Source organism: Medicago truncatula, chromosome 4, assembly GCF_003473485.1.
Source record: "Medicago truncatula cultivar Jemalong A17 chromosome 4, MtrunA17r5.0-ANR, whole genome shotgun sequence".
Taxonomy (NCBI): domain Eukaryota; kingdom Viridiplantae; phylum Streptophyta; class Magnoliopsida; order Fabales; family Fabaceae; genus Medicago; species Medicago truncatula.
In genome coordinates, this window is record NC_053045.1 from 37,983,070 (window position 1) to 38,009,495 (window position 26,426).

General features: G+C 31.6%; 4 protein-coding genes across 4 annotated transcripts; 1 reads left to right on the plus strand and 3 right to left on the minus strand.

Annotated features, from left to right (window-relative positions):
* The first annotated feature begins 207 nt into the window (after positions 1–207).
* Positions 208–2,418, plus strand: LOC25494437 (transcription factor MYB53). The gene is made up of 4 exons (XM_013601190.3): positions 208–340; positions 433–712; positions 1,122–1,892; positions 2,203–2,418. The coding sequence occupies exons 2-4, from the start codon at positions 447–449 to the stop codon at positions 2,225–2,227; spliced, it is 1,062 nt and encodes a 353-aa protein (XP_013456644.1). The 5' UTR covers positions 208–340; positions 433–446; the 3' UTR covers positions 2,228–2,418.
* Positions 2,419–5,804: 3,386 nt separating this feature from the next.
* LOC25494438 (WEB family protein At3g02930, chloroplastic) lies at positions 5,805–10,193 on the minus strand. The gene is made up of 3 exons (XM_013601191.3): positions 9,907–10,193; positions 9,120–9,324; positions 5,805–8,398 (listed from the first exon to the last, which is right to left on the minus strand). The coding sequence occupies exons 1-3, from the start codon at positions 9,927–9,929 to the stop codon at positions 6,050–6,052; spliced, it is 2,577 nt and encodes an 858-aa protein (XP_013456645.1). The 5' UTR covers positions 9,930–10,193; the 3' UTR covers positions 5,805–6,049.
* Positions 10,194–17,323: 7,130 nt separating this feature from the next.
* On the minus strand, positions 17,324–19,433 carry LOC25494439 (uncharacterized). Its single transcript, XM_013601192.3, has 2 exons — positions 19,119–19,433; positions 17,324–17,765 (listed from the first exon to the last, which is right to left on the minus strand). Exons 1-2 carry the CDS (start codon positions 19,289–19,291, stop codon positions 17,642–17,644), a joined length of 297 nt encoding a protein of 98 aa, XP_013456646.1. The 5' UTR covers positions 19,292–19,433; the 3' UTR covers positions 17,324–17,641.
* Positions 19,434–21,701: 2,268 nt separating this feature from the next.
* Positions 21,702–24,656, minus strand: LOC25485843 (O-acyltransferase WSD1). Its single transcript, XM_039833985.1, has 5 exons — positions 24,420–24,656; positions 23,508–24,092; positions 23,048–23,401; positions 22,395–22,532; positions 21,702–22,116 (listed from the first exon to the last, which is right to left on the minus strand). Exons 1-5 carry the CDS (start codon positions 24,603–24,605, stop codon positions 21,976–21,978), a joined length of 1,404 nt encoding a protein of 467 aa, XP_039689919.1. The 5' UTR covers positions 24,606–24,656; the 3' UTR covers positions 21,702–21,975.
* Positions 24,657–26,426: the final 1,770 nt, after the last annotated feature.

Sequence of the window (26,426 nt, forward strand, 5' to 3'; positions counted from 1 at the left end):
ATTTTATATAGTTAAATATATATAGGTATCACTAACATATTTTTTTTTTCTTTCTTAAATATAAACATACACTTATTCACAAAAAATAAAATAATATATACACACACAAATAAAATATAAGGTCGCCTATATTAATAATAATTTCTCTTTTTCAATTATTTTTTTAAATGATAGCATTATAAAACTTAACAAAGTCTTAGAAAGCATAAACACTCCAAACATCACACATCACCATACTATATATAACAAAGCTCCTATGCTATTTAGCCAAGTTAGTTCCAACATAATTGTACTATAAGTCTACATACCGTAATACATTCTCCATTTCAAACACTCCTAGGTATGGAGTCATATTACTCTCTTTTGTAATCATCGTAACTATTCCTTAAACTAAATTCTTTTAATTTATATATATCCTTTATGTTTGTGCAGTGCTACTGCTGGTGATGATGGGGAGAGCACCATGCTGTGATGAAAGTGGTTTGAAGAAGGGACCTTGGACACCAGAAGAGGACAGAATATTGGTGAATCACATTAAGAAACATGGCCATGGAAGTTGGAGAGCACTTCCAAAGCTAGCAGGATTGAACAGATGTGGGAAAAGTTGCAGACTAAGGTGGACTAACTATTTAAGACCTGATATCAAAAGAGGACAATTCACAGATGAAGAAGAGAAAACAATCATCAATTTGCATGCTGTTCTTGGGAATAAGTAAGTCATTAATATTAATATTCATTCATTTTCACTACTTCTAAAAATACTACATGTATACTTGGATGATGGTGAGTTTGGCAAAACCGCGATGACCCTGATTTTGTTGAAGCTCTGAAGTGTAACTTTTGACAAAATCGCAGAGTTCACCGTGATTATGTTAATCTCATTGTCTATCCAAAAATACATGTAAGAAGTTGTTTAAGAATTTTAGTTAAGGTCAAATTGATCGACAACACCACCCGAGTTAGATATACTTGATTGGCCGATAATAAACTAATTTTTATTTATCTTTTAGCCGAACTCAGATACTATAGGCTAAGGCCCTTTTCCCTAGAAACCGGATAGATGGATAAATAATGTGAATATGATTTGAATAAGTTATAATTATTTGTATTATTATTATTAGGTGGTCAGCTATAGCAGGTCATCTACCAGGAAGGACTGATAATGAAATAAAGAATTTTTGGAACACTCATTTAAAGAAAAAGCTTCTTCAAATGGGATTAGATCCGGTGACTCATCGTCCAAGAATTGATCATCTAAATCTTATGACAAATCTTCAACAGCTTCTTGCTGCAAATGTTCTCAATTATTTACCAAACACTTGGGACACTGCTACTACCAATGCTCTTAGGCTTCAATCTGATGCAACCAAATTCCAATTGCTTCAAAACATGGTTCAAATTCATGCCCTTAGTGCCAATATTCCTGCTCATACCTCAAACTTGCAATTACTCAATCCATTTGGACAATCTTCATCTTCATCACAGCAAGAAAATTTCTTCAATGAACTTTTAGGATTGAATCAGTCCAACTTTGCTTCTCAAAATCAGTGCAACTTTCAAAGCTTTCAAGTACCTCAGATGCAACAAGTTTTAAGCAATGGATATCAGTTTATGGATAATGGTGGCAGCAGCAACAGTAGTAGTTGCTTGAAGTCTGATCAAAAGGTTGATGAAGTATTTGATGCTACAAATTCTTCTTCGACGGTACCGATAAATTCGCTTCCAAATTTGGTTTCTGTTTCACCAGAATGTTCTAGTGTGAAAGAGATGATGGGAAACAAGGTGAACCAAAATGATTGTTCCAATCCTTCTTCAACCTCAACTACCTTTGAAATGTTGGGAGATTTCATGTATGAGGATGTTAGCGATGCTTACTGGAAAGATCTCTTAGAGTAAGTAAACTTTATCATCGGATTCAATTGATATGCATTAATATATAGATTTTTTACACTATGAATCAACTAGAATTAAAATCGTTTGATGATTAAAAATATTTGACTTCAATCATTATTTAAATGTTAAATACATTTTAGTCATACAGTTTTGTAATTTGTAAAAACTATAAAGTGGGGTATGTAGACTTATAAAATTAAAAAATGTAAATTTTATAGACTCCTATATTTAATCCAAAATTTATTTTCTTTAACAAGTTTATTTATTTGTGGCATTAGTTAAATAATTTTTCTCTCCCTGTGTTTGCAGCCAAGATCCTACCTTGCAACCATAATACTCCAAAGTCTCGTAAAGAAAACGGCATTCAAGATTTATCTCAGCTAGCGATAATGGGAATTATTGATCTTTATTAGTTCATTATGTATTGGTTCATATGTATCTGAAGATGGATTGATTTTTTGGATTCATATTATAAAAAGCTTCCCATTTGTATAGACATGTTATAATACAAGATGGAGATTTTAATTAATTTGTTTTTTTATGGGGAGGTTTTAATTAATTTGTTTTTTTAGGGGGGATTTTTTTTTTTTTTTTTTTTTTACAGCATACAATATATTTATCTTCATGTATCAGTTGCAGCACAAAATTCAGATCACTGAACAATTAGGTTTCCTACTTAAATAATAATTGGTATTATGTAAACTTGCTGATAATAGAGTCTTTATATTTTGAAAGGCTTTGAGGAGAGTGTATTGGATTAGGATTTTAAAGGACAATTTTTATTTAAAAAAGTTTTGAGAATTTTAAAAGACTTTGGAGGATTTTGATGACTTTGATGATTTTAAAAGACTGTTAAGGATTTCAATGGATTTAATTCATAAGATTTTAAAGGATTTGAAATGATTTTATGGATTTCAAGAGATTTCAATAGATTTTATGAATTTTAAGAAATAATTGAAAAAAAATCATAACACACTCTCTTTTACAAAATCTCAATAAAGACTCTTTTATTTATTTTACTTTATTTTTTTTACAGGGGAGAGAAGGAAGGAGAGGAACAAAGGTAGAGAGAGAGAGAGAGAAGGGAGGAGAGAGAGGGAGAGATAGTAAAATCTTAAAAGAAAAAAACAATCTTAAGAAATCTCATGTTTTCATGAAAGACTTTTTCATGCTAAAATTTTACTAGAAAATCCCACAAAATCCATCAAAATCTGATTTATTAAACAATCATTTAAAATTTAAATGATTTTGAATACCACTAGACTTTTTTTAAGTGATTAAGAGTCTTGATTGAATACCACAGGACTTTTTTTAAATGATAAAGAATTTTGATTAAATAACACAAGACTTTTTTTAAATTGGAAAGAGTCTTGATTGAATACAATAAGACTTTTTCATAATAAAAATGTCTTTTAAAATCCCTTAGAATCATGATCCAATACACCCCCTAAATTCAAGGGTGTAATATGGTTTTGATCAAAATGTGGGCATCAAGGTTTTTTTTTATCAAAGTAATTTAGTGGCTACATTCACACACTTTATGAGTAGAAATAGATAATTTGGGGTCGATTCCCGACCTTTACACAAAATATCTCTTATAACTGTCAATTGAACTACACTTATTTAACATATCGAAGTATTATGGCTAGTTTCTAATAATAAGTTTTCTTAAATGGATCAATCTATTATACCATTAACTTAAAATATGTGAGGACATGATATTAAGAAAGTTGGTAACCTAATTTTTCATCAAGAAAATAAAATCGGTTATTTTGATTCTTAAAAGTTACGACACACTCAGAAACTAATACATTCATGTAAAAATAGATGTTATGCTGTCAACTCGATAATTAGTATTATAGTGGGTCCAATGGGGCTGAAAGTTAAACATATCTTAAGGTGGGTTAGGAGGAAGAAAAAAAAAAAAAAACATGCGTGGTCACTTGTACCTGGTCCTTCTTATCTTTTTTTTTTTTGGAAGGATAGTCCTTCTTATCTTGTTTTCACATAACAACACACCTAAAGTCAATGGTAGAAAAAAAAATACTACCTCGTCCTTAAATATATGAGCCTTTTGTCAAAATTGTGGAAATTAAGAAAGTTGGTTGTAGTATTAAATTTGTATATAATTACTATTGTTTTTACAATTTTATCCTTGAGAGAGAGAGTTAATTTATATTTTCAATATAATATTTATTGTTGATTGAAGAAAAAATGCAAAATAAATAAGGATATGTTGGTAAAGAAATAATTAATATACTTAGAAATACCAAAAGGTCTTATAAAAAGGAACAAATTATTTTTTCGAAAGGGTCTTATAATTAGGGATGGATGTAGTACTAAACAAAATGAAGACTTTGAAACTTGAAGAATCGGTAAAAAAAACAATGAGGAAAACACTAACTAAAGACAATTTTTAGTTGTGAAGACAACCCTAAATTAGAGCCGTACGTGAGAGTGACACTATAGTTTTAACTTTTAAGGAAAAAAATAAGAAGCTTCTATCTATAACCATGAAGGAGACAAACTCAAGTCAAACTTCTCAAAGAAATGTTTATCCATTTACTTGTACAATAAAATTCTCGTACACTTGAGACAAATTAGAAAAGGATCGACACTAATATATAATTTAGTAAAAAAGATTAATTAAGTTAGTATGATCTTGTAAAAAAAAAAAGGTTAGTATGATCTTAATTTCTTAAAACGTGTTGATACATCTATGATATCTACCATTTGGTAAAAAGATGAGTTTTCGTTATCCGTTAGGTGAGACTATTGTTTATTTTCATCCAACAAGCAATAAAAAAGAATTCATATATCTTATTACTTCATCAATGTATCCAATCCGATGGAAGTAAAAATCTACTCATGAAACTAGATCAATTATTTTTCTTTTAAATAATTGCATATTACCACTGTAAATATAAAAGGGTATTTTAATTTGTCTCATATGGAGACGAAGTGGTACGTATTACGTGAAACTCGCATATATGACTGTAAGATTTTGAGTTTAAAATCAGATAAAGATGTTCCACTTAACAATATCAACATTGTCAATTGAATTAGGTCATAATTAAAAAAGGTACAGTATATATGATATTTCTAACCCAAATGGGTTACAAAGACCAATAAAAGAGTAATATTTCTAACCCACAGTTTGATCACTAAAGACAACAAGTACCCTTCACCGAAGTCAAAAATCGCCTCCTAGAGGATACCTTAGTTAATATGATCCACTAAGTTACACATCACAACACTAACATGCACGCATCCATTATCTACAATTGAATGGACATGTATATAAGGCAGCTAGACACTAGATAATACTCCCTCCATCCTAATTCATAAGCAAAAAAATACAATTTCACACTTATTAAGAAAGTTAAAATATTGTAATTTGAGGTATAATTTTTTGTGTTATTTTTGGAATAAGTTTCATGGAAAGATGTAAAAACAATTATCATTGGTTAATTATTATGGAGAAAATAAAAAAGAACAAATTGAATGCAATTTGCATTTAATTTTACTTTGGAAAGATGATTTTTTTTTTAAAAAACATAATAATAGAATAAAAGTTGATCTTTTTTGCTTATATTTTGGGACAAAGAAAATGTGATTTTTTTGCTTATAATATGGAACGGAGGAAGTATATAATTTCAAAATGAAGAAAATTTGGAACATTTTAATTTTAAGCGTGGTTTGTGTTTTGGTTCATCGGTTAGTTTTGAAGGAAAAAAGTAAAGATTTTTTTTTAGAATAGCCTCAAAGATTGCGGGTAATTTATCCAACAATTAATTATTAGGGATTAAATATTAAATTGATATAATGGGTGATGACTAATAAATTTGATATTTAATTATTAGGGACTGAAAGCCCTCATTTGAATTGGGATGACATAAACAAGGAACAAATGTTGGAAAAAGAATAGTTGGATTTGAATCAACATCACATACACTTTGCTACCAACATGATATGGAGAACCACAACCAAAGCCAAAAAATCCTAAACAATATTACAAGCCCATTTCTTATAAAATCTATATTTCTATATAGAAACAAAAAAAAAAAAACAAAAAAAAAAAACATGAAGAAAACAATTGCAAACAAATGAATGTTGTTCAATCATTATGCACACAAATTTGAATTGAATGTTGTTTCTATTTTTGGTTGCTACCACCTTTCTTCTTGAGCAAGCTTCCAAATTTTCCAAGCAAAGCTTTCTTCTTCTTCTTCAACTGTTGTTGTTGTTCTTCTTTTACTGGTGAGCTTCCACCATTATCAATGTTCTCTATAACAGTTGTTCCATTTATCTTATCAAAGCCCTCACCATCACCACCTTCTTCTGTCTTTGACTCAGTTTCTTCTTCCAATGATTTAGCCTCTGGAAGTTCTCTCTCTGGTGAGAAAGAGAACTCCTTTTTCTCTATTGTGCAACTCTCCCACATTTTGAATTCTACTTCTTCTGGATCATCCTTTTCTTTGCTCTCGTCTTCCTTTGGTTTTCCATTCATTTTCACAGGTTTAGGAGATTCGATTTTCTCGTCAGCTTTGTCATTCAAGATCATACTTTCTTCTAGTACGTTATGTTTGAATTCTTCCTGTTTGAGGGAAAGCTCAACAACCTTTGGAATTTCCTCTCCTCCATATCCATGACCATTCTCTTCAGAAAATTCAACTACTTTAGGAAGCAAATCATAGTCCTTTTCACTGTCCGAAAGATCACCATTTTCATGCTCAGTGTGATTTCTGGTTGTAGCTTCATCCAGTAACTTTGACAACTCCTCCACCTTCTTAATAGATTCGGCTTCCCTAGCTCGGAGTTCATCGTTTTCTTGAAAAAGATTCTGCATTTCATTCTCTTTGTCCAATATATTCTCCTTCAGTTTCACGTTCTCAGACGTTACTTCCTTTAGAGCTTCCTGCAGATGGATTGCCTCGGTCTCAACTTCCTTCAGATTTTCCTTCAACTGAGCTTCTTCCTCCCTGTTGGCATTAGATTCTTCCTCAGTTTGTTTAAGCAAATAAACCAATCTATTTATTTCTTTTTCCGCGGCCGCATTCTCTTCTTCGGTTTTCTTTAGGCTGCTGACTAGATGAAGCTCTCTCTGATCCCACTCAGCCTTCGAGTTCTCAAACACATTCTTAGAATTTTCAATACTGTCTATGAGAACATCAATTTCATGCTGCGCTTCGTCAAGCATTGACTCATATTTTTCATTGGTACCTTTTAAGACTAACTTCAAATCTTCAATCTGGTTCTCATAGCTTTCCCTTTCAGCTTGGGTGCTTAGAAAATTTTCTTTGGCTTCTCTAGATTCAGCAGATACTTCATGTAATGCAGAAGCTAAGCTTTCCATTGCCTTTTTGCTTTTTTCTTCTTCTTCCCTAGAATTGTCCAATTCATTGATGAGTTTGTTTTTCTCTTCTAACAGGGTCTGCACATGAGAGGCTGCAAGCTGTTCATTGTTCAAAGCCTGATCTTTTTCTTCCTTAACTGTCTCAAGTTCGGATTCAAGAGCCTCAACCTTCTTTGACTTTTCAAGATTTTCTTCCTTGGCCATAAGAAGACGGCGTTCTGAATCCTCAAGATCGGCTTTTTGTCTCACAATTGTCATTTCTAACAATCCCACCTTCTCTTTAAGAGAAGCAGCTACAGATTCTGCGTCATGCAACAGATAATTGCTTTCTTCTAGCTGGTTCATTACAGATTCCAAGGATTCTGATGCAGATCTCTCCAACTTGTTTGATTCTTCAACCCTCATTTCTAGTTCCTCAACCTTCTTTTTCCACTCCTCTAGCAGACTGTTTGCATAAGATTCAGCCATCCTTGAGGTTTCAAGTTCTACATTAAGCTGTTCAATCTTAGTTTCTTTCTCTGTCAACCTCTCATCATAACTCATTCCCTTATCGAGTTCTTTCTTGAGAGCTTCTATCTCTGCTTTCAACTTCAATATAAGGTTATTATCACTGGCTTTTGTTTCTTGTGTTGAATCTAGTAAGGCCTTCAACTGCGTCAATTCAGCTGCATAAATTTCTACTTTCTCAGCATGAACCTCGGCAACTTTAGCTGCATCATCAGCATGATTTAATGCCTGGTTTTTAGCATCGCACATCATGGTGAGTTCTTGTTTAACCCGCTCAAGCTCCTCAGTGGTTGAGGCAAGACTGGCCACATCCAAGGCATGCTGGTTCCTCACACTTTCAAGCTCTTTTTGCCATTCTTCTTCCTTCTTATTCACAGTCTCAATTCCAGCCTGTTCCAATTCAACAGCTCGGAATTTTTCAATCTCGGATTCCTCTTTAGCCTGCTTTTGAGCCACCAATGCTTCCTGGAGCTTCTCATTTGCTTCCTCGGCCACTCTTTGTGCTTCTTTCAACTCATCAATAGCTTTTACCTTCTCCTTCTCAGCCTGAAGGATCTGCTCCTTTGCTTTCTTTAGATCTTCTTGAGCTACATTCAACTGATTCTGCAACTCTGAACCCTTTGCAGCTCTTGGAGCTTGTTTCTGAATAAAACCAAGCAATACATAATAAGTACAAATATAAATAGCAATACATAATAAGTACAAAGAAAGCATGATAAAAAAAAAAGATTTTACTGTATTAATAATCATGAATCAGAAGACGTGCTTTCCCAATCAAGAGTCGAATTTTACTATAAATAGTATGATACATTACAAATATAAATATGACATTTTTAAGTAAAAACAAGTGACATGGGAAAGTTTTAAGCTAATATATCAACTACTAATATCAATAATTCAAGATTCAAGTCATAAACCAAATGGCAAAAGAGAAGTGTGTAGCTAAACAAAATTGACAGCAAAAAAGAAGTGGTTGGCTATACTAAGTTTAGGCAAAGATTCGTTAGAATGGTTCATAGTGACATGAACTCAAGATGAGATTCAAGTTAAAAAAAATAGATACACACTAGAGATTCAAATCAACAGGATTTAGTTTTCCATCAAATCGAGATACAACTCGGCTGAATCGTAAAATACTGTTAACCCTAAGGAAGGAACATCTTCAGCGGTTTCCAACCAAATAATAGACATCACAGAATGAAAGACAAGAATTTGTGCATTATCTAAAATCTTGAAGTCCAAGTAAAAATGTCAATTTATTAGCATTAACTAGCTGAGTAACACGTCCTTACACACCTCAGATGTTTCCTTACTACACTTGAAATGAAGAAAAATAGGACACTAAATTCAATCTATAACTTACATCAGGTGGGGTGGCGGTAGCTTTTGCTGATTTCCGCTCAACAGCGGGCTTTGAATTCACAGATCGTGGCGATTTTTCAACAGAAAGACGTGAATTTTGCAACGGAGATGGCGACTCAGATGCTGATTTGGTCACTGGTTTGCTAACTTTACTTACTTTTGGTGTTGCCGGTGGTGCTTTGTTGGAATTGTCGGATGGTTTTGATCTATTAAAATTCATAATGTCAACAATATTAGATCAACAAACCATTAAAAATAACACACCATTCAAGATAACAAAACACAATTGCTGTATTCAATTTCCAATCAAATAGATGGATCTAAACCACAAGAAAACAATTCTTATTTCAAATTAAGCATCCAGAATCATTGGAAACAAAAGCAGATAGATAGTGATACAAAATTCAAAATAAACAATGTATTGTAAAATAAGCCTAACAAAGCATAGTTGTACAAAATCAATACTGAATAAGAAACAAATATGATCAAAAAACTAAAATTGTAAACCCAATTTTTGAATTGTACATAGAAAGCATATAGTAACACAAAACACCAAAATTTCAACAGATGAACTTAAGAAAAAAACACATAACTATGAAAGATTAAAAATTTAGTCAAAATCATACCATAGCATATCATAATTACTAGATCAAACCACCTCAAGCAAAAAACAAAGTACACCGACAAAACAACAAAAATGGTGCTTAGAATAGAAGTAACTGAACAACCCAATTCAGATCTTAACAGTATATTCAAACATAGATACTCAAAATCCAAACTTGACTAACCTAGTACTTGATTTTGAAGCCATGGAAGCAAAGTAACAAGTAAAATATGTTTTTGTTGTTGTTGAACTATGAATGGTGGAGTTGAGACATTGTTGTTAAGAAAGAGAAACACAACAAGAATTTAGGATGAAAGTAGTAAGTTAGAAGAAAATTGGTTTGAAATTATTGGAAGGAGAAGGAATATAATTTACAGAACAGAAACTGAAAAATTGAGTTGGTTTTCATGTGGTTGTTCCAGACAGGACACATTATCTTTCTTAACCGTTGTTCTCTTTTTTTCTCTCTCACATTATTACTCCCTCCGTTTCTAAATATAAGCAAATTTTATTTTTTAAATTCGTATCCTCCATTTTTAAATATAAACAAATTTATTTATATTTAAAAATGGAGGATACATCATTAATTGAATGAATCTAAAAACTAAAAATTGCTTATATTTAGAAACGGATGGAGCGTGTGTATTTTAATTTTAATTTATTTCTGGTTGTAGTTTTGAATGGACATAAGTAACCCTCTCATGTGATTTTCTCTCTAATATGATTTGCTTTAACAAAATCAGATAAATGTATGGTGTCAAATAATAATAATCAGATAAATAAATGGATATTCATTTATCTGATATTTTTAATAAAAAAATAAAGCACTAAGTCACTATACTATGTTGACATTTCTTAGTTCCCTATTAAAAATTGAATACTTGGAACTCATTTAGGTTATCTAATATTGTTGGCTTACAATAACACTTTTTTTAAGGTCTCGTTTCATTCTTTTCACTGTTGATTACAGTGGATCAGTTTATTTTATTTTTTTTAAAAAGTATGCTTGGATTCAAATCATCTATCGATTCATGGGTTTTTTTTTTCAAAAAAACAAAAAATAACACTATTATTATTATGATCATTTTAACTTGGACATTCCAAACTTACTTAATTGTAATTTTGGTCCTCAATTTTCATCATTTCGTGAATTTGATTTTCTATTTTAGAATTTGACAGTTTTGAACTAAAATATTGATAATATGATATGTTTTAAATGACGTGATATACAATTTGATAATAAAAAATCATAAGAAAATTCTCTCAAAAATTTCATCTAAAACAAAATCGATAAAATTGTAAATTAATTATTTCAAAAACTTATTTTACTAGACTATATATCTGATGGATTGTCACAAAATTCAAATTTTAAAATAGAAAAATCAAATCAACAAGTAAAAAAATAGATTGAACAAAATTGCAAGTAAATCTTTTAACTTTTAAGTTCGAAGCCCTCGCAAATTTTAAAATCACAAATTTATCAATTAAATAATTCAAGATAGAAAATGTTAGTCATGTTTAGTTTACGTGTCAATACTTTTTCAAGCATTGTATGTATGATTGTATGTTACCTCTCGAAGGAAACCTAATATGCTATGTAGTGTAGCTATGGCTAGTTAAGTACAAATGCAGAGAACAAACACAATACTAGTACAGTGACAACACCATTGCATTGCAGATTCCAGCTATACTACGTCCAGTTGAACTGCTGTGTTCAACTGAATACATTTAACACAAGTCAATTTTCACATTTTTATGCTCCTTAGCATGAGGCGTACCAAGAAAACCACAATAATGTACAAGCAGTCGGTCGAAGAAAAACAAAAATTAACTAATGTTCAAACAAGCAAACGAGCTCGACCACCAGCACTGAAAGACATACACAAAATTTGTTTTCTTAGCTTTCAACCACTAAAATGAAAGATATTTTACTTTGTCCAATAATTGTGGTATGGAACACTCTAAATTCTTAAATAAAATGTTATTACACTCGTTCCACACCATCCACATACAGAGGAGTCAAATCAGTTGTAAGAATGAACATCGTGCTTTCAAGCCACTATTGAATGAATAAATTAGGTAAAATGATATGGAAAAACTCGAGAATCCGCGCCCGCAAAACCAATCAAATGCCGCACTAACGGCCAAAGAGAGCTGAAGGTGCTTGCAATTTTAGTCGCACTTAAATTTAAATTTGTTTAATTATTCTTGTATGTTTAACTTATGAACTTTTTCATACTTTTTTTTTTAACAAAAGTGATGCATTATTCTCACTTTTTTTCATGCTTGTTTAGAAGATTATAAGAAGTTCATATGAAAAAAATAGTTCAAAATTTGATTTTAAGATTTAAATTTTCATTTCTTTTGTCTTAAAATTTTGGCGTAAAAATTCATATTTAATTCGTCATATATTAAAAAAAATCTATTTTTTTGTAAAATCAAATAAAAAGTAGATAAATTCTAATTCATCACATATTTACAACTTTGTTAATAAAATCAAATAAAAAATTGTACCAAACAAACTATTTATTAGGATTTTTTTTTATTTTTTTTTTAGAACAAACAAGTACAAAGATGTGGAGCCAATAACAAAGACAACCAACAATTTGACAACTCAAGCAAATGATATAGCAATCTACGATCATAACTAAAGAACAAAAATAAAAAGTTGAGATCAAATATTTCAATTTCGTCTAAATTGTCCAAATTTTAGGAGAGATGAGTTCTCCAATCTATTAATAATGAGCATTTAAAAGAGAAACAAAAAGTAACAAGATAAATTTCAGAGCAATTTTTCAATCCAAATTGACCTACTCTAAAAAGAGACTAACATTCACCCAATTGTGCCAATTAATATTATAAATTTCATATAACTTGATCAAGATTTTTTATTTTTTAAAAAAAACTTATCAAGAATTTTACTCTTCAAATTAGAACAGTGATATTTAAAGATCTCATGAATCCAACATTCTACACGTGGACACACCATATACACTCAATACAACTCTTGTCATGACTAGAGGAGAGAAAAATAAGATAAAATTCTTTTTTTAGTCAAAAATAAAATAAAATAATATCCCTATGTACAGTGTGGAACTTTTTATCATCTAATATTTGTAAAAATAATTAAAAAATAGAATAATGAATGTCTAACTATTCTTAGTCTCATATTATACACATAAAAAAAGTATTTTGCAAATTTTGCAAGACGTGTGATAGAGTTTAACTGCGAAACTCACAAGAACAATATAGCATCATATGTTGGTGATTTCTAAAATAATGGAATCACTTTAGAATCAAGTTGTAACTCTTCACCAAGAGTTGTAACTCTTCATGGGAATCTTTCATATACATTGGAACCTTTGGGTGCTTAATGAACCTTTGCATTGATTCAAGTGTGTATGATCATAACCTTTGGCAAAAAGGTGCTTAATGAACCATAACATGATTCAAGTCAAATGGGTGCTTTCTCTCATGTGAAGGGTCATATAATGCACTATAAATGTTTGGCATTTGGGCATTAGTTTGACAGAGAACAGAACAACACAACAACACACAATTTTGGACAGAATTTTGTTACATTAACAACATAATTCTTCACCATTCTCTTACTCTAAATCATCCATCAATTCTCTAATGCATGAGTGAATTGTTGGAACCATAAATATGTGAAATACTGTTAGGAGATACGTTTGGTGTGGTTATGCAATACACGTCAAGGAACTCATAGTATCCTGAAGGGGATTCGCCGGTCATTCCTTATTGCATCCAATATACAGTTATTGGTGGGGGCGAATCGAACCAAAGGTTAATATGGTAACCCCATGCGCTTTGAGTTTTACATGCATAACCATTGAACTTTTCAGGTTTCAAGTGCAACAGCATCTTCTCAACAATCAAGATAGACAACAATATTTTGAATTTATATGCACACTTCATCATAGTCATCTTCATCATCTTCTTGGTCAAGTTATTGCAGCAGATCCCAAACACAAGCTCCAACACCATATATCAAGAAATAATCGGGTGTTTTGCTGTCTTGGGTTTGTACTTGCACTCCTCACATTTTATTGGGTAAATGATGTTATATACGTAGAAAAATTACGTGGAGTTGTTCATATTAGTTTCACAAACCTAAAAAAAAAAGTTTGGTTCACAATAAAGTACGAAAACCACAAGCTCTTTACGCAAAGGGCGCAATATTATATATATAAAGTTAAACCAAACTGAAGTTGCCAAGGGATCAACTTTGGAATGGTGAGACAGCTGACTAACAAACAATAAACCTTGCTTTATTTATCATGTGGATGTTGATGTATAAGCAAAACGGATTGGAATTATGTGATAATTTGATTATACTATTTGGGACATGATATGATATTCCCAAAGATTGATGAAAACTTGAAGCCAACGTGAATCACACTGCTCACAGCTGGAAATAACGGGACAAAATTAAAAAGAATGGGGAAAATGGTTTTGTTTAACATCACAAGTAAATTATTCTTCTCAACAAGTTTTATTTAATTTAATGGTTGAATTTATTGATTTAATAGTGAAAACAAACGTGTAAAGGTGTAAAACTTAGATCATCTTTGTCCACTTTAGACTTGATCATGAAAAATATAGTCTATTTTTTTTAAAAAGAAAATTTAGATGAGTTGGACTTTAGAGCTTACAGGAATCAAGATATGTCTTAAGAATCACTAAGTGTTGATATATGTACTTATAAATCATCCATTAAAAATATATTCATATTCACACACATTACTTTAAGGGTGAGTCAATTAGTTACTAATGGAGTAAATTAATGTAGTTTTTTAGTACTTGTTCGAGACTAATTTTAATAATATACAAAAATACTATAATGGTTCACAATTATATTTAAAAGCATGTTGGTGACCAAAATATAGGTCCAATTGAATTCATAAGCCCTAGCATATACTTATAAACAATGTGCCAAAAGAAAAACTCATAAGCAAAATATAGTTGTTCTATATTTGTTAAATTTAATATTTTCTTCTTTTTCATGATTAAACTATATTCATGGATATCTGCCCAAACTCATTTCGATTTGATAAGTTTTTCTCGCTTTGATTAGGTTTAGATATGAGTTTTGTATCCACCTGAACTCAAATGTAAAAAATTACTTTGATTGCCAATCGATATTTGTCATTCTATAAAAACTACCATTGATATGTAAAAGAACAACCAAGTCATTCAGTCAAGGAAATGTTAAAATAAGCATATTATTGAATAATGCATTACAACATTGCCCTCAAGACTGAAAAAACTTATTTTTTAATTTAAAAAGTATTCATTGTGGAGACGATGATGGGGTGGGGATACCTGAACTCGTCGGGAACAAAGATGAGATTCAATTTTTCATTCTTGTTGACCATGAATAGAGTAACATGTAAATATAGGAGTTGAGAATAGGAACGAAGAAGGTAAGACCCGTCATCACCCCATCTCATTGTCATGCCTAATTGGTCAAATAATCTAATGGCTAAAATCTGGAATATTTCTATCAACTAAACTATATACTCACAAGTCACATAGAAAAGTAATTATATCGAGTCGTCCATTATAATTGATTGCCCATTAATCTATTGATTGGCTCGTGTATCTGATACCAAAAAAATACTCCATCCGTTTTAAAATGAGTGTCATTTTAGAAGAAAAATTTGTTTCAAAATGAATGTTACTTGACATTTCCAATACAACTTTAATTTTTTTCTTCCAACTTTACCCTCAATAAATACTTCAACTTTTCTCTCACACAATTTTCAATGCAACTTTGAGTTTGTCTTTTTCTTATACAAGAAGGTAGTTTAGTAAAAGTGTTATATATAATGATTATTTTATTTCATTCCTTAATCTATGTGCAATTTGCTAAAACGACACTCATTTTAAAAGTAATAAAGACATTAGATCAGTCATTATCTGCATATTATCCACGTGACCTATTTGTATATTATCCACATGACCACTCACGTGACATGTTCCAGCTCTCAACCAATAGTGTTTATTGTGTTGTTTTAGTACAAGAGATCTTTAGCCCAAAAGAAAGGAAACTTAACACTTAATTAAACTAGGTGTTGCAACACCAACATTATCAACTAAAAGACATGATCTTAATTGGAGTCTAGGGGAGAGATTCTGCACACTCTGTTAACTTGTTATATTCATTAACCATTCACAAATTATGTTATTCACATATTTGAACTGCTTTAACAATACAATAATCTTTTGTCAAATTTGATATCAAATTTTTGTATCAAATTAAATAAGTACTATTTCTCTTATTAACTCCGCAAAAAGAAGTTGATATAAAATTAAAACAACAAAAAAGAAAATTAACACTACAAAAGAATCATAAAATTATAACATCCTATTTTTGGCAAGTAAAGTCTTGAGCAACACATTAATTATTACCACGTGCACAAAATTTATAGTTTTGTTGTGCTAGTAATAGCTACAACTTAGCATATGTTTGGTTTTGCTTTTGCTTTGTCGCGTTGAAAATCAATTTCACCTTAAAAAGAACTAAGCTACTTTTGCTACTTGCTAGAGATGCATTGAAAGTAGGAGTTCCACCGTCAAAACATAGCTTGGAAGATTGAAACAACTGGCATGCACATGGTGTGGTAACAACTAACAAAATGGCAAAAAAAAACTGATCTCATTTTCCAGATTCAGATTAACACACGACGAAAGACAGCACATACTTAACATTATTATACTTTGGAGGTGGGGAGCATGTTTGTAATGTTTGTTTCAACTTTTTAGTGTATGTTTGCTCTTAGGGTGAATATGTCAAAATCACGACGATTCATCTTAATTTTTTAAAAACTACATTTAAAAAATTGCAACCGATCCTGACATCAAACATAAGCTTAGCTTCTTCCTCATCACTTCTTGACCCATTTATGCTACACTCCTTAATGTAACTTTAATGAAGTAGACCATGCTATTGCTAACTCCTCTCACAACGGACAAACACGTTACTTTCTTCACCTCCACACCAGTTTTATCCATTTTTTCTATAAATTTGAGATGATCAAATGTGAATGTAAAAAAGTTCAACATACACAAATACCAATGGGTAGCACTTAGGTGATATTGTGGTTGGTGACATTGGTCAACCATAATGTCACCCTATTTAGATAATACTTGGGAGACATTGTGACATTAACCAATCACAATGTCACAACTCACAAGTGTCTTTCTTCTTTTTCCCTTCATAATATTTTTTTGTTTTTTTGTACACTTGTGACATTGTGGTTGGTCAATGTCACCAACCACAATGTCACCCAGTGCTACCCCTTTTATTTCCGTTTTATTCCCTATAGTACTTGCTTTATACTCCTTCAATTAGTCCGTGTAAAAAGGTCATTACATGACTAAAATGAGAACAATTACATCATTAAGATTTAGGAAGAACAAAGACCAATTGGAGTGCATTTCAAAACACCGAGGATGCCTTATGTTTTACGGATTAAAACCAATAATTTCCCTATATTTGAGATTGAGAAGAACATATAAATAACTCAACACATATTTTTTTGAAGAGTAAATAACTCCACATAAAAACCTTTCAGTAAACCAAACTATACTAGATTTCTGAAAAATACACTGATCTCAATTGCATCCCATGAGATGGGAGGGGGTTAGAGTGATCTATGGACTAATCCCACACCACAAGTTTAAACTTTATTTTATAGTACAATAAAATTTGTTTACAGTCAATGCAGGCAGTAGAAATGTAACTAGAGAAAATGAAAAAACATGATCATAATACTTATGTTTGTGCATGACAAAGTACAACTGAAGAACTTGTAAACCATGTAGAATGGTGAAAATGATATTAACAAGGTAGCAGATTGTCCGGTGCTAAGTAAAGGGTGTGAGGTGCTACATCAGTCTTCATCATAAGAGACATGGAAGTATGTAGTGCAGCCAGTTGCCTCAGGGTCCTCAGCCCCACAGCAATCATAGAACTTTGCAGCATAGGGTGGATCATCCGGGCCCAGTTCATAATACCTTCATAATTAACACAAACAAACAATAACCGAACATGGGAATAGATAGATTATTTGAAACCGAAATTCAACCCTAAAAAAAGTTTCTAGCCAATGGCCTCCTTACATGTGATACGGTGAAATTACTGGCCCTAAAATTTGGTATGCTGAGATTCATTACTTCTTACATAAACAACTTAATTAAGTGTTTATAGTAGAAGCGTTTATCATATAAGTACTTATGCATAAGTTATTTCTATAACAAAAGATAAAATAAAGTAAAATTGTTTTCATATAAGCTATAACTATAAGTTGTTGTCATAAGCTATCTAGGCAGGCTTATGAAAATAAGCTGAAAACAGTATATGGACATGTCATAAGCTCTCCCAAAAAGACTCACAAGTGTTTTTATGCTGGTAGATTTTGTCAAATAAGTCAACCCAAACAGGTCATAAAATGATAAGCAACAGGCTGTCTATCCCCTTTGCAGAACAATAAACATCATAACTATACCCATGGTTCCTTATGTCACTTCAATTATGCAATATATAATTATTCACCAACGAAAAATTTCACGCATGACACATTATGCTTTTGCCAGATTTAAAAATTTTAGTTGTTAGACACTTCATTTTCTTTTGGCCATGAGCCTGATTTAAGGGACACGAGCTCAAACGCTAGCATAAGAACACGATGAATAAATTATGATCATAGTCATATGCTAGTACATGACAATCTAACAAATAGCAAGACTTCACCTTCTAGAACAGAGAATGAACAAATCATCACAAAATTCAATACTCCTGAGCATATTTTGCAGATAACCAATGAAAAATTGAGTCATACATTGTATGCCTGACATCTTAATCTTACAATAATTTGTTAACAATTCGGGGATATCATTGAGAAATTTACAGAGGTTACGGATTTAGACAAGTGAAGAAACAACTTAAAACAAACAGGACTTGGAACTCCAACAACAAACAGAATCCAAGAAAGTATATAATGAGAAAACAAATTTGAATCAAACGACGGTATTGACTAGTAGAATAAAAAGGAGAAAGTAGGGATTCATAGCTTTTTACACTTCAATGATACTGTGTCAACTGTGAAGACCTTGGTAGTTTATATAAGTGTTTTCAACATGGCATCAATGGATCATACAAACGTATCCTCCAGCATCAACATGCTATTCACAGAAGCTAAAATAATCTTTTGAGTACGTTTCAAAGTCTTTAATTGAACAACGTCAATCAATTTAATCTTTTCAATGATCAATTTGAATGAGATTGTAAACACGAAATTAATAAAGATGTTATTGCAAGTAACAAAATTGAAGCGTAGAGTACAGAATTGAAGAGAATAGAAAGGTCACCTTTTTTGGTCGTCGTGACGGCGACATACGAAGAAGGAAGGGTGGAAACGGCAAGAAGTTGAAGAATTTGAAGCAGGATTATAAGTTTGCTTGCATCTCTTGCATAATACTCCTCCTACCTTTGATATTGATATTGAAATTGAATTTGACACCTCTTTCTCGCTCTTCTCCATCTCCCACCTCTCACCTCAACTCACACTGCACTTCATAATTTATCTTTATTAATCACTTTACTTTACTTCTTTGATATATGTTAGCTTATATTTTAATATTGAACAAAATCTTATTCTTTCATAGAAACTTTTGGTCTCTTGGATTGGACTTTTTTTATAGGTCTTGTAAATGTTCATCAACAAAATTCTATTCTAACATCGACATCAACAAGAGTTGAACTAACATACTTATGGGACGTGAGTCATATCCCTAACAACCGGACCAATTTAAATCATGACCTTGTATATTTTATGCATTGTCCAAATCAACTGAGTTAAGTTCAAGAATACAGGATCAACTTACTTTAAAATTGTTAAACAAACTTCTAAAAAAAAAATTCAAAGATAAAAGTAATATATCTTCAAACCTAATACATGAGAAAATTGCAATTGTGTCCACCCAACCAACTTATCCATAAGTACTTGTTTAACAGGCACAGATTTCCTATTGCTTGAACTAATTTATTGTTTTTTTTACAAATAACCAATTTATTGTTGGTAAAAAATATATTATTATTGTTGGTAAAAATGTTGAAGAGTTCAAATCAATACGTAATTATTTATATAGAAAATGAATTAATAACGGTTTGTTTTGGAGAATGGAGTAAATAAGTAACCTTAAAAAAATTGCAAATAATTGGTAGAAAAAGGCACTGCTGCAAACAATTTTTCCATTTTTATTTATGATAATATTTCTTTTTCGAGAATCTTTGTTGAATAATATAAGCAGAGAATTAAATTAGGCGAGCCAGTTTGAGGTTGAATCTTTGATTATTATTTTTCTCTAAATCTGTGAGACGCATCTCATAGCACACATTGCGAGTGATGACGAGGTTGATCATGCTTCACTTTATGCTCCATTTTGATGGCTTCAAGTATCATATCATGTTCTTGTTTTTTCATGGCTTTCTTTCGAATTCTCCACTAAAATGCACTTAAACTAACTACTTCTACTCTAAATTGACTCTAAAAGATGATGAAAAACACTTTGTAATATTAAAGTTGAGATGTTAGTTTTTTTTTTAATGTTTTTTTGTTTGTTTTTAGTTTAGGTTTAATGGAACTCTTACCTAAATAATTTTTTCTCTCGATAATTTATGTTTTATTATTTATATTTGGAGATGAATGATTGAATAAATATATGAATGATTGAATGAATGAATGAATAGATGTATGAATGAATAAATATAATGTGTGAATGAATGTAGTATCCAAAACAAACACAAAACTCAAACTCTGAAACAGTGCAAGTTTTTTCTCTGTAACTAATATGTAGTTGTCGTAGGTGTCAACAATAGTTAACTATTGTTCCTGAAGCGGTAGTTTACTATTTGTAGACCGACGAAAAGTAATTAATTAATTGATGCTGGGGTATTGTCATAAGTTTAAGGTCCCAGCAAACAAATGATTGGTACCGTACCAAAAGAGCAAGAAGAATGTTGTTCCCACATCAAAGGATGTTGGGGAAACACCGTTAAAAATATTAAAATAACCTAATCAACAGTTAGCTGTGGATGGGTTTTAACCGACAGTAGTTAACTATCGAAAAAAATTGAGGTTAAATTCGTCATTTTATGGTATTTCTTAGCCTTCGAAAGAGTGTAAAGAACAATTTTCAAAGAACAATTTTCAGTCCCTTCTTCCCTACTCACGTGACAAGATGGGTTGGCCCGATACTAGAACACATGCCACAATTATTTTTTCTCTTATTCTTTTTCTCCCTATTTTTTTTTCTTTTCTTTTCTTAAAAATTGGTGAGTCCCGCTTTAGGAGTGAACCCACCCAACAAATTTTTTTGTTCCTATAATTTTTTTATTTCTCAAATAAATAATTTTAAGAAGTTAAACTAATCCACCCTAATTGACATTGATGATAATCAAATCTAAAAGACTTTGAAAGCAGCACAATTTAAGCCAAAGTTAACACCAGACCAACTCAAATGAATTTTAAGTTGGAAAATGCTACTTGTAGTGAAAAAGTCAATCACGAGAAATTCACGACCTTGTATTGCTAAATATCCTTCTTTGATTACACCTCATGTTTTCCCTTGTTTTCTGGGCTTGGAGAAATTCGGGATAATTGTGCTCAGGATGAATAGCAATGTTGTTTTAAGTTTAGCAAGTTGAAATGACCAATGCATTAATAGTAAGCCATGTGGTTTTTAAGTTTCTCTTAATATTTTCTCTAGAAAAAAGAAGATAATTGTGCATAGACATTTATTATAGTTAGAACTTCACGGGTGGATAATATATTTAACAAAACCTAAAAGGTGGTAACAAGTTTTCATAAACAAATTGGTATCTATTTAGTTCGTTTAAGTTTAGAGAATTCGGTAAGTGGGAGAGGGATCATCTAATATAAGGAAAGGGCGGGATTAAATTGTGTTGCATTCTTTTTATATATTTCAATGATGAGAATACATGAATTTTTTTTCTTATTAATACTAATTAATCTTAGAGGCCAAAGTACAGTTTAAATAGTAGCAATAATTATTGCATCAATGGAAACATAATCTTGTAGAAATTGAAACTGCCAAACATAGTTGCTTGCATGGCTTAAAGTCCATAATTAGGTGGTGGTAATAGAGAAACTAGCATACTAGGGTGGTGGCAATGGAGAGACTTTAGTATTGAATTTAATTTGTATCACTCCATAGCTGCTTTGAATATGATTTCAGCTGCTTTCTCAATGTAGAACTTCAATTTATGTTCATCTATGAACCCCTTTTGGGTTTTCATGGCGATTCTTAATATTTTTTCGTAGCTAATAATTGTAATTGTTAAATCCTGCAACCACATGTACACAAGAGGTAATTATAGCGTGTTTGAACATATATGGAAGTGTACGTATGGTGTGGCATATATATATATCATCATTTTATAATCCAATAAATATATACAATTGTGAGCGTGTTATTTGAATATCAAAATACATACACCCTACCTGTTTATATTTATATCTTTATTACTTTTTATCTTCTACAACTTACATACAAAAATTAAAAAATATTGTACAATTTGACGTCAATGCCCTTTTCGCGATGAAATAAAAAATACATGCATACCTCAGGTCCACCTGTCGCAGTGAAATACAATCCATTTACTGGATGATTTGCCAAAGCCATTTTTTCTACTGGTCCTACGAGGTTAGACATAAGAACACTTGAGTTCCCAATAGTGTTGTAGATTACTTTAGCTACTGCCTGAAACACAAACCAAATTAATCAGAGAACATTAATAAATCAAATAGACTCCAAACTAAGAAGAATAATGGTGTTAAAAACTAATCAGGTTAATTTTGCTTATAGTTATCATGACTGGTGTAATCAGCCGCTTCTTTGCTTTGGTCTTAGGGTGTAATCTTTATTATTTTTGGTTGGTGCTCCTATTGCAGCACTTTGACTCTGTAAATATTTAGTGGTGATTGTCCTTTGCACACCTTATGCAGGAGAGTCTACCGTTGTGTTTGAATATCATTTTCATTTGTTCAAAAAAAAAAATGGTGTTAAAATTTCATGTTTTATCTTTGCGCGTAGACTCTTAGCTTTCAAAATTATTAGTTTATGAATAAAAATAAATAAAACATCAAAATTTAAGGCGAGTGGTTAAATCTTAGCTCAGTTGGTAAGGACAATACATAATATATATAAAAGGTCCGGGTTCGAATCCTGACCACCATAAAAAAAAAAAAAAAAAAAAAAATTAATGTGCCACAAACCTCATGCCCGAATAATTTCCTCTCCAAATCCATGAGCAAAGCTACAAGATAAACACTGAAAGAACGTCTCTTCCTCTTGATTAGTTCACGGGAATTCCAAACAAACTTAAGAGGGTTGGAGATATTTGATTGACTCATCTTAGGTATAGGTATTTGTAAGAATGAAATTTGATTCCCCCAAAGACCTTTGAACTCTGGTTTTTGCATTTCCATCAATGATCGGTAACCTCCAATATTTCTTGTGTTGAGCATTACCACTGCTGTGGAATTTGCTATTTTTGTTTTCTCATTCATCTCTTTCATGTAAAGCCTAATACCATAGAAGACCATTCCACAAACCACATCGTTTATAGTCTGCACCATTTATACATTCATGCTAATTAGTTAATCAAACTTAATCCAATGATTTAATTTTTTGGATAATAATCCAATGATATGATTACTGGTTAAATATACTTACCACTTTAAGTTTTGATTTTATTTCTTTGATTTGATCAAGTGATAGTGATATGGTTGACATGGTAACAGGGTGAGATTCATTTCCTTCATATCCTGACCTTATAGGTGTTTTGTCATCTTCAATCATTGTTGTCTTCAATATGCTTGATCCAAAATCTGATATGGAGCTAAAAAAGGATGAGATATCTACACATAACTTCTTAAACAAACTTTTCTTTGCATATTTTGAATCTAATTGTGGTCTTTGTGAAGGAAAAGATAAAGGAAGAGAAGGATCATCAGCTCTTTGAAGACAAGAAAGAAGAGCACCCATGAGAGAGTAACCGTCACCAAGTGCATGATGAAGTTTGAATATTATGGTGCAAGCTGCATTGGTTGTTGGATAATTGATAATATGAATTTCCCAAAGTGGTTTATCCTGTGGTGTTCTTTCAGCTAGAATACTTGTTACATAGTCATTAAAATAATTGTCATATAATTCACATGATGATGAATTTATGGTTTCAGGAAATATGGGAATCTTTAAGTGTTCTTCAGGCTTCACTTCGACCTTTCGCCATCTCATCTTACCCTCTTTGTCTTTTACCTTTGCAAATTAATTAATAGTATCAGAATAAAATAATTAATGATGATAAAATGCCAATTTTGATTATTGAAGAAGACTAGATTCGATAGAAATTGACTAGCCTTAATATGCGTTATATTAATTAAAATTTGGTAGGTAAAATGTAAGTAATAGTAGTGATTAATAAAATACATCTCCGTGAGCATAACTCAGCTGCCAAAGACATGCATTGTTATATGCATGGATCGGGGTTCGAACTCCGAACACCCAATTATTCACTTTAAAAAAAGGTGAATTTTAACCAATAAACTACTTATAAAAGAATACATAAGAGATATAGAACGTAACCATAATTGAGGAGAAGCGTGGGTTGATAGGGATGAAGACATCTTTGAGCAAAGGTATAACCAGTGAGTTATCAAATGGAATAGCAAACTCCAGAAAGCCAAAAACATATGAACATATGACAGAGCTGTTGAAATATTGTCCATGGGGACTCACTGGCTCTTGAACTTCTTCATAGAACTTGTCCATTATGGTCTGATGTGTGTGTGCAAGAGATTTTATGACACTTCAATTAGACACTTGGCTACATAAAGTCTAAGTGGCACCATAATTTATAGAGGTATGTTACTTGAAACAAATATTTTAGGCAATATCCCTCAAAAAAAAAAAATTAGGCAATAAAAGAATGTTGAAAAGAGTAAGTGTTTGAGAGAGCATCTAATAAAAGAGTGAGTATTAGAGATAGTGTTTAAAAGAAAAATTTGCTAGCATTCTCCGTAATAAAAACATAATTAATTGTGTTTCCGTGACCATAACTCAATTAGACCCTAGGCTACTTGACAAAAAAAATATAGGGTCATGTTAACTTGTGCCCTAAAGGCATATGTTAAGGAACTCAAAAAGAGCAACTTTGCATTGGAAAACATAATATTTTACTCCCTCCGTTTTTAAATATAATCAAAAAGAGTAACTTTTAAGAAGTCAAATGTACGACTTTTGATACGTTTATTTCTATAATAAATTCCTTAACATGTGCCTTGATGACACAAGTTAAGGTTTGCCAAAAATATATAATTAATTCTTTACTGGTATAATAATTATGCATGTTTTACGTTGAATAAATAACTATGCATGTTGAGCTTGTTTGCTTTCGCATTTGATCTTGTTAAATATATTAACGTGTTTTGGGTGACAAATCACACGTTACAAAATCTTTTGAGTGATCCTTATGGAAGAAACTGCTGTGGAGATGAAGAAAAAACGTGTTTGTTTGTGGTGAGTAGTGGCGTTGGCATGACCTACTTCAACTTCAAGCAACCAAAGTAGTATAATACTACGTATGTGCTGTCTTTCTTATGTGTTAATATTGTTAATCAGAATCTGGAAAATGATATCAGTTTTTGTTACCACGCATGTGCATGCCAGCAGTTGTCTCAAATCTCAATCTTCCAAGCTCTCTAAACAAGTTTATGTTTTGAGTTTTGACGGTGGAAATATTTCTAAAAAACAGAAAACCACACTGGAAATATGTTTGGTTGAATTTCTAAATACATTTTCAATGAAAATATTTCTAGAAAAAATAGAAAAATTGGAAAACACGGTGGCATAATTGTAAATATAATGACATTGCTTTATGTTTAGGCATGACAATCGAGCGGGGTGGGGACGGGTTTTACCTTCCACGTCCCCATACCCTACTCTCACATACTTACTCCATTACACTATCCAAATCCAGCAGAGATGAGAAATCGAATCTCATCCCCATCACCGACGGGTTTGGGTATCCCTGCCCCATCCCCATCTCTGCAGTGATTTTTTATTTTATTTTTAATAAAAATAGTCTTTTTATCCCCGAGTGCAATGTTGTAATGCATTATCCAACGAAGAGATGTTGGCGATCGATGCCGAAAGTGTGAGATATGGAAGGAGAAAAGAGAAAACTATGATAAGCGAGTGTCACTTGAAAGATTGTGACTCTCACTTTATGAGTGAAATGATTTAGGGTTTGGGTTTCTATTTATATAAATGAGGTAGTAAATTGATTTTTAACATTCGAGACGGATTTGGTATGAGTTCGGGATGAGTATATATATCGTCGTAATCGTTTTGTATCCATGTTTTAATATCGGTGAAAACCCAAACACATACACAAAATTAATCAAAGCGAAAAAAAACCCATTAAATTGAGTTTGATTCAAACGGGTACTCGTAGATGTGGGTTTTGTGTCATGTTTATTTATATTTTTCTATTTTCCATGTTGTAGTTTAGAATTGAACACGATCCTGTACGGCATGGAGCTATGATATTTTAACAACCTAAATAAATAAGTTGTTGGTATGTACACCTCA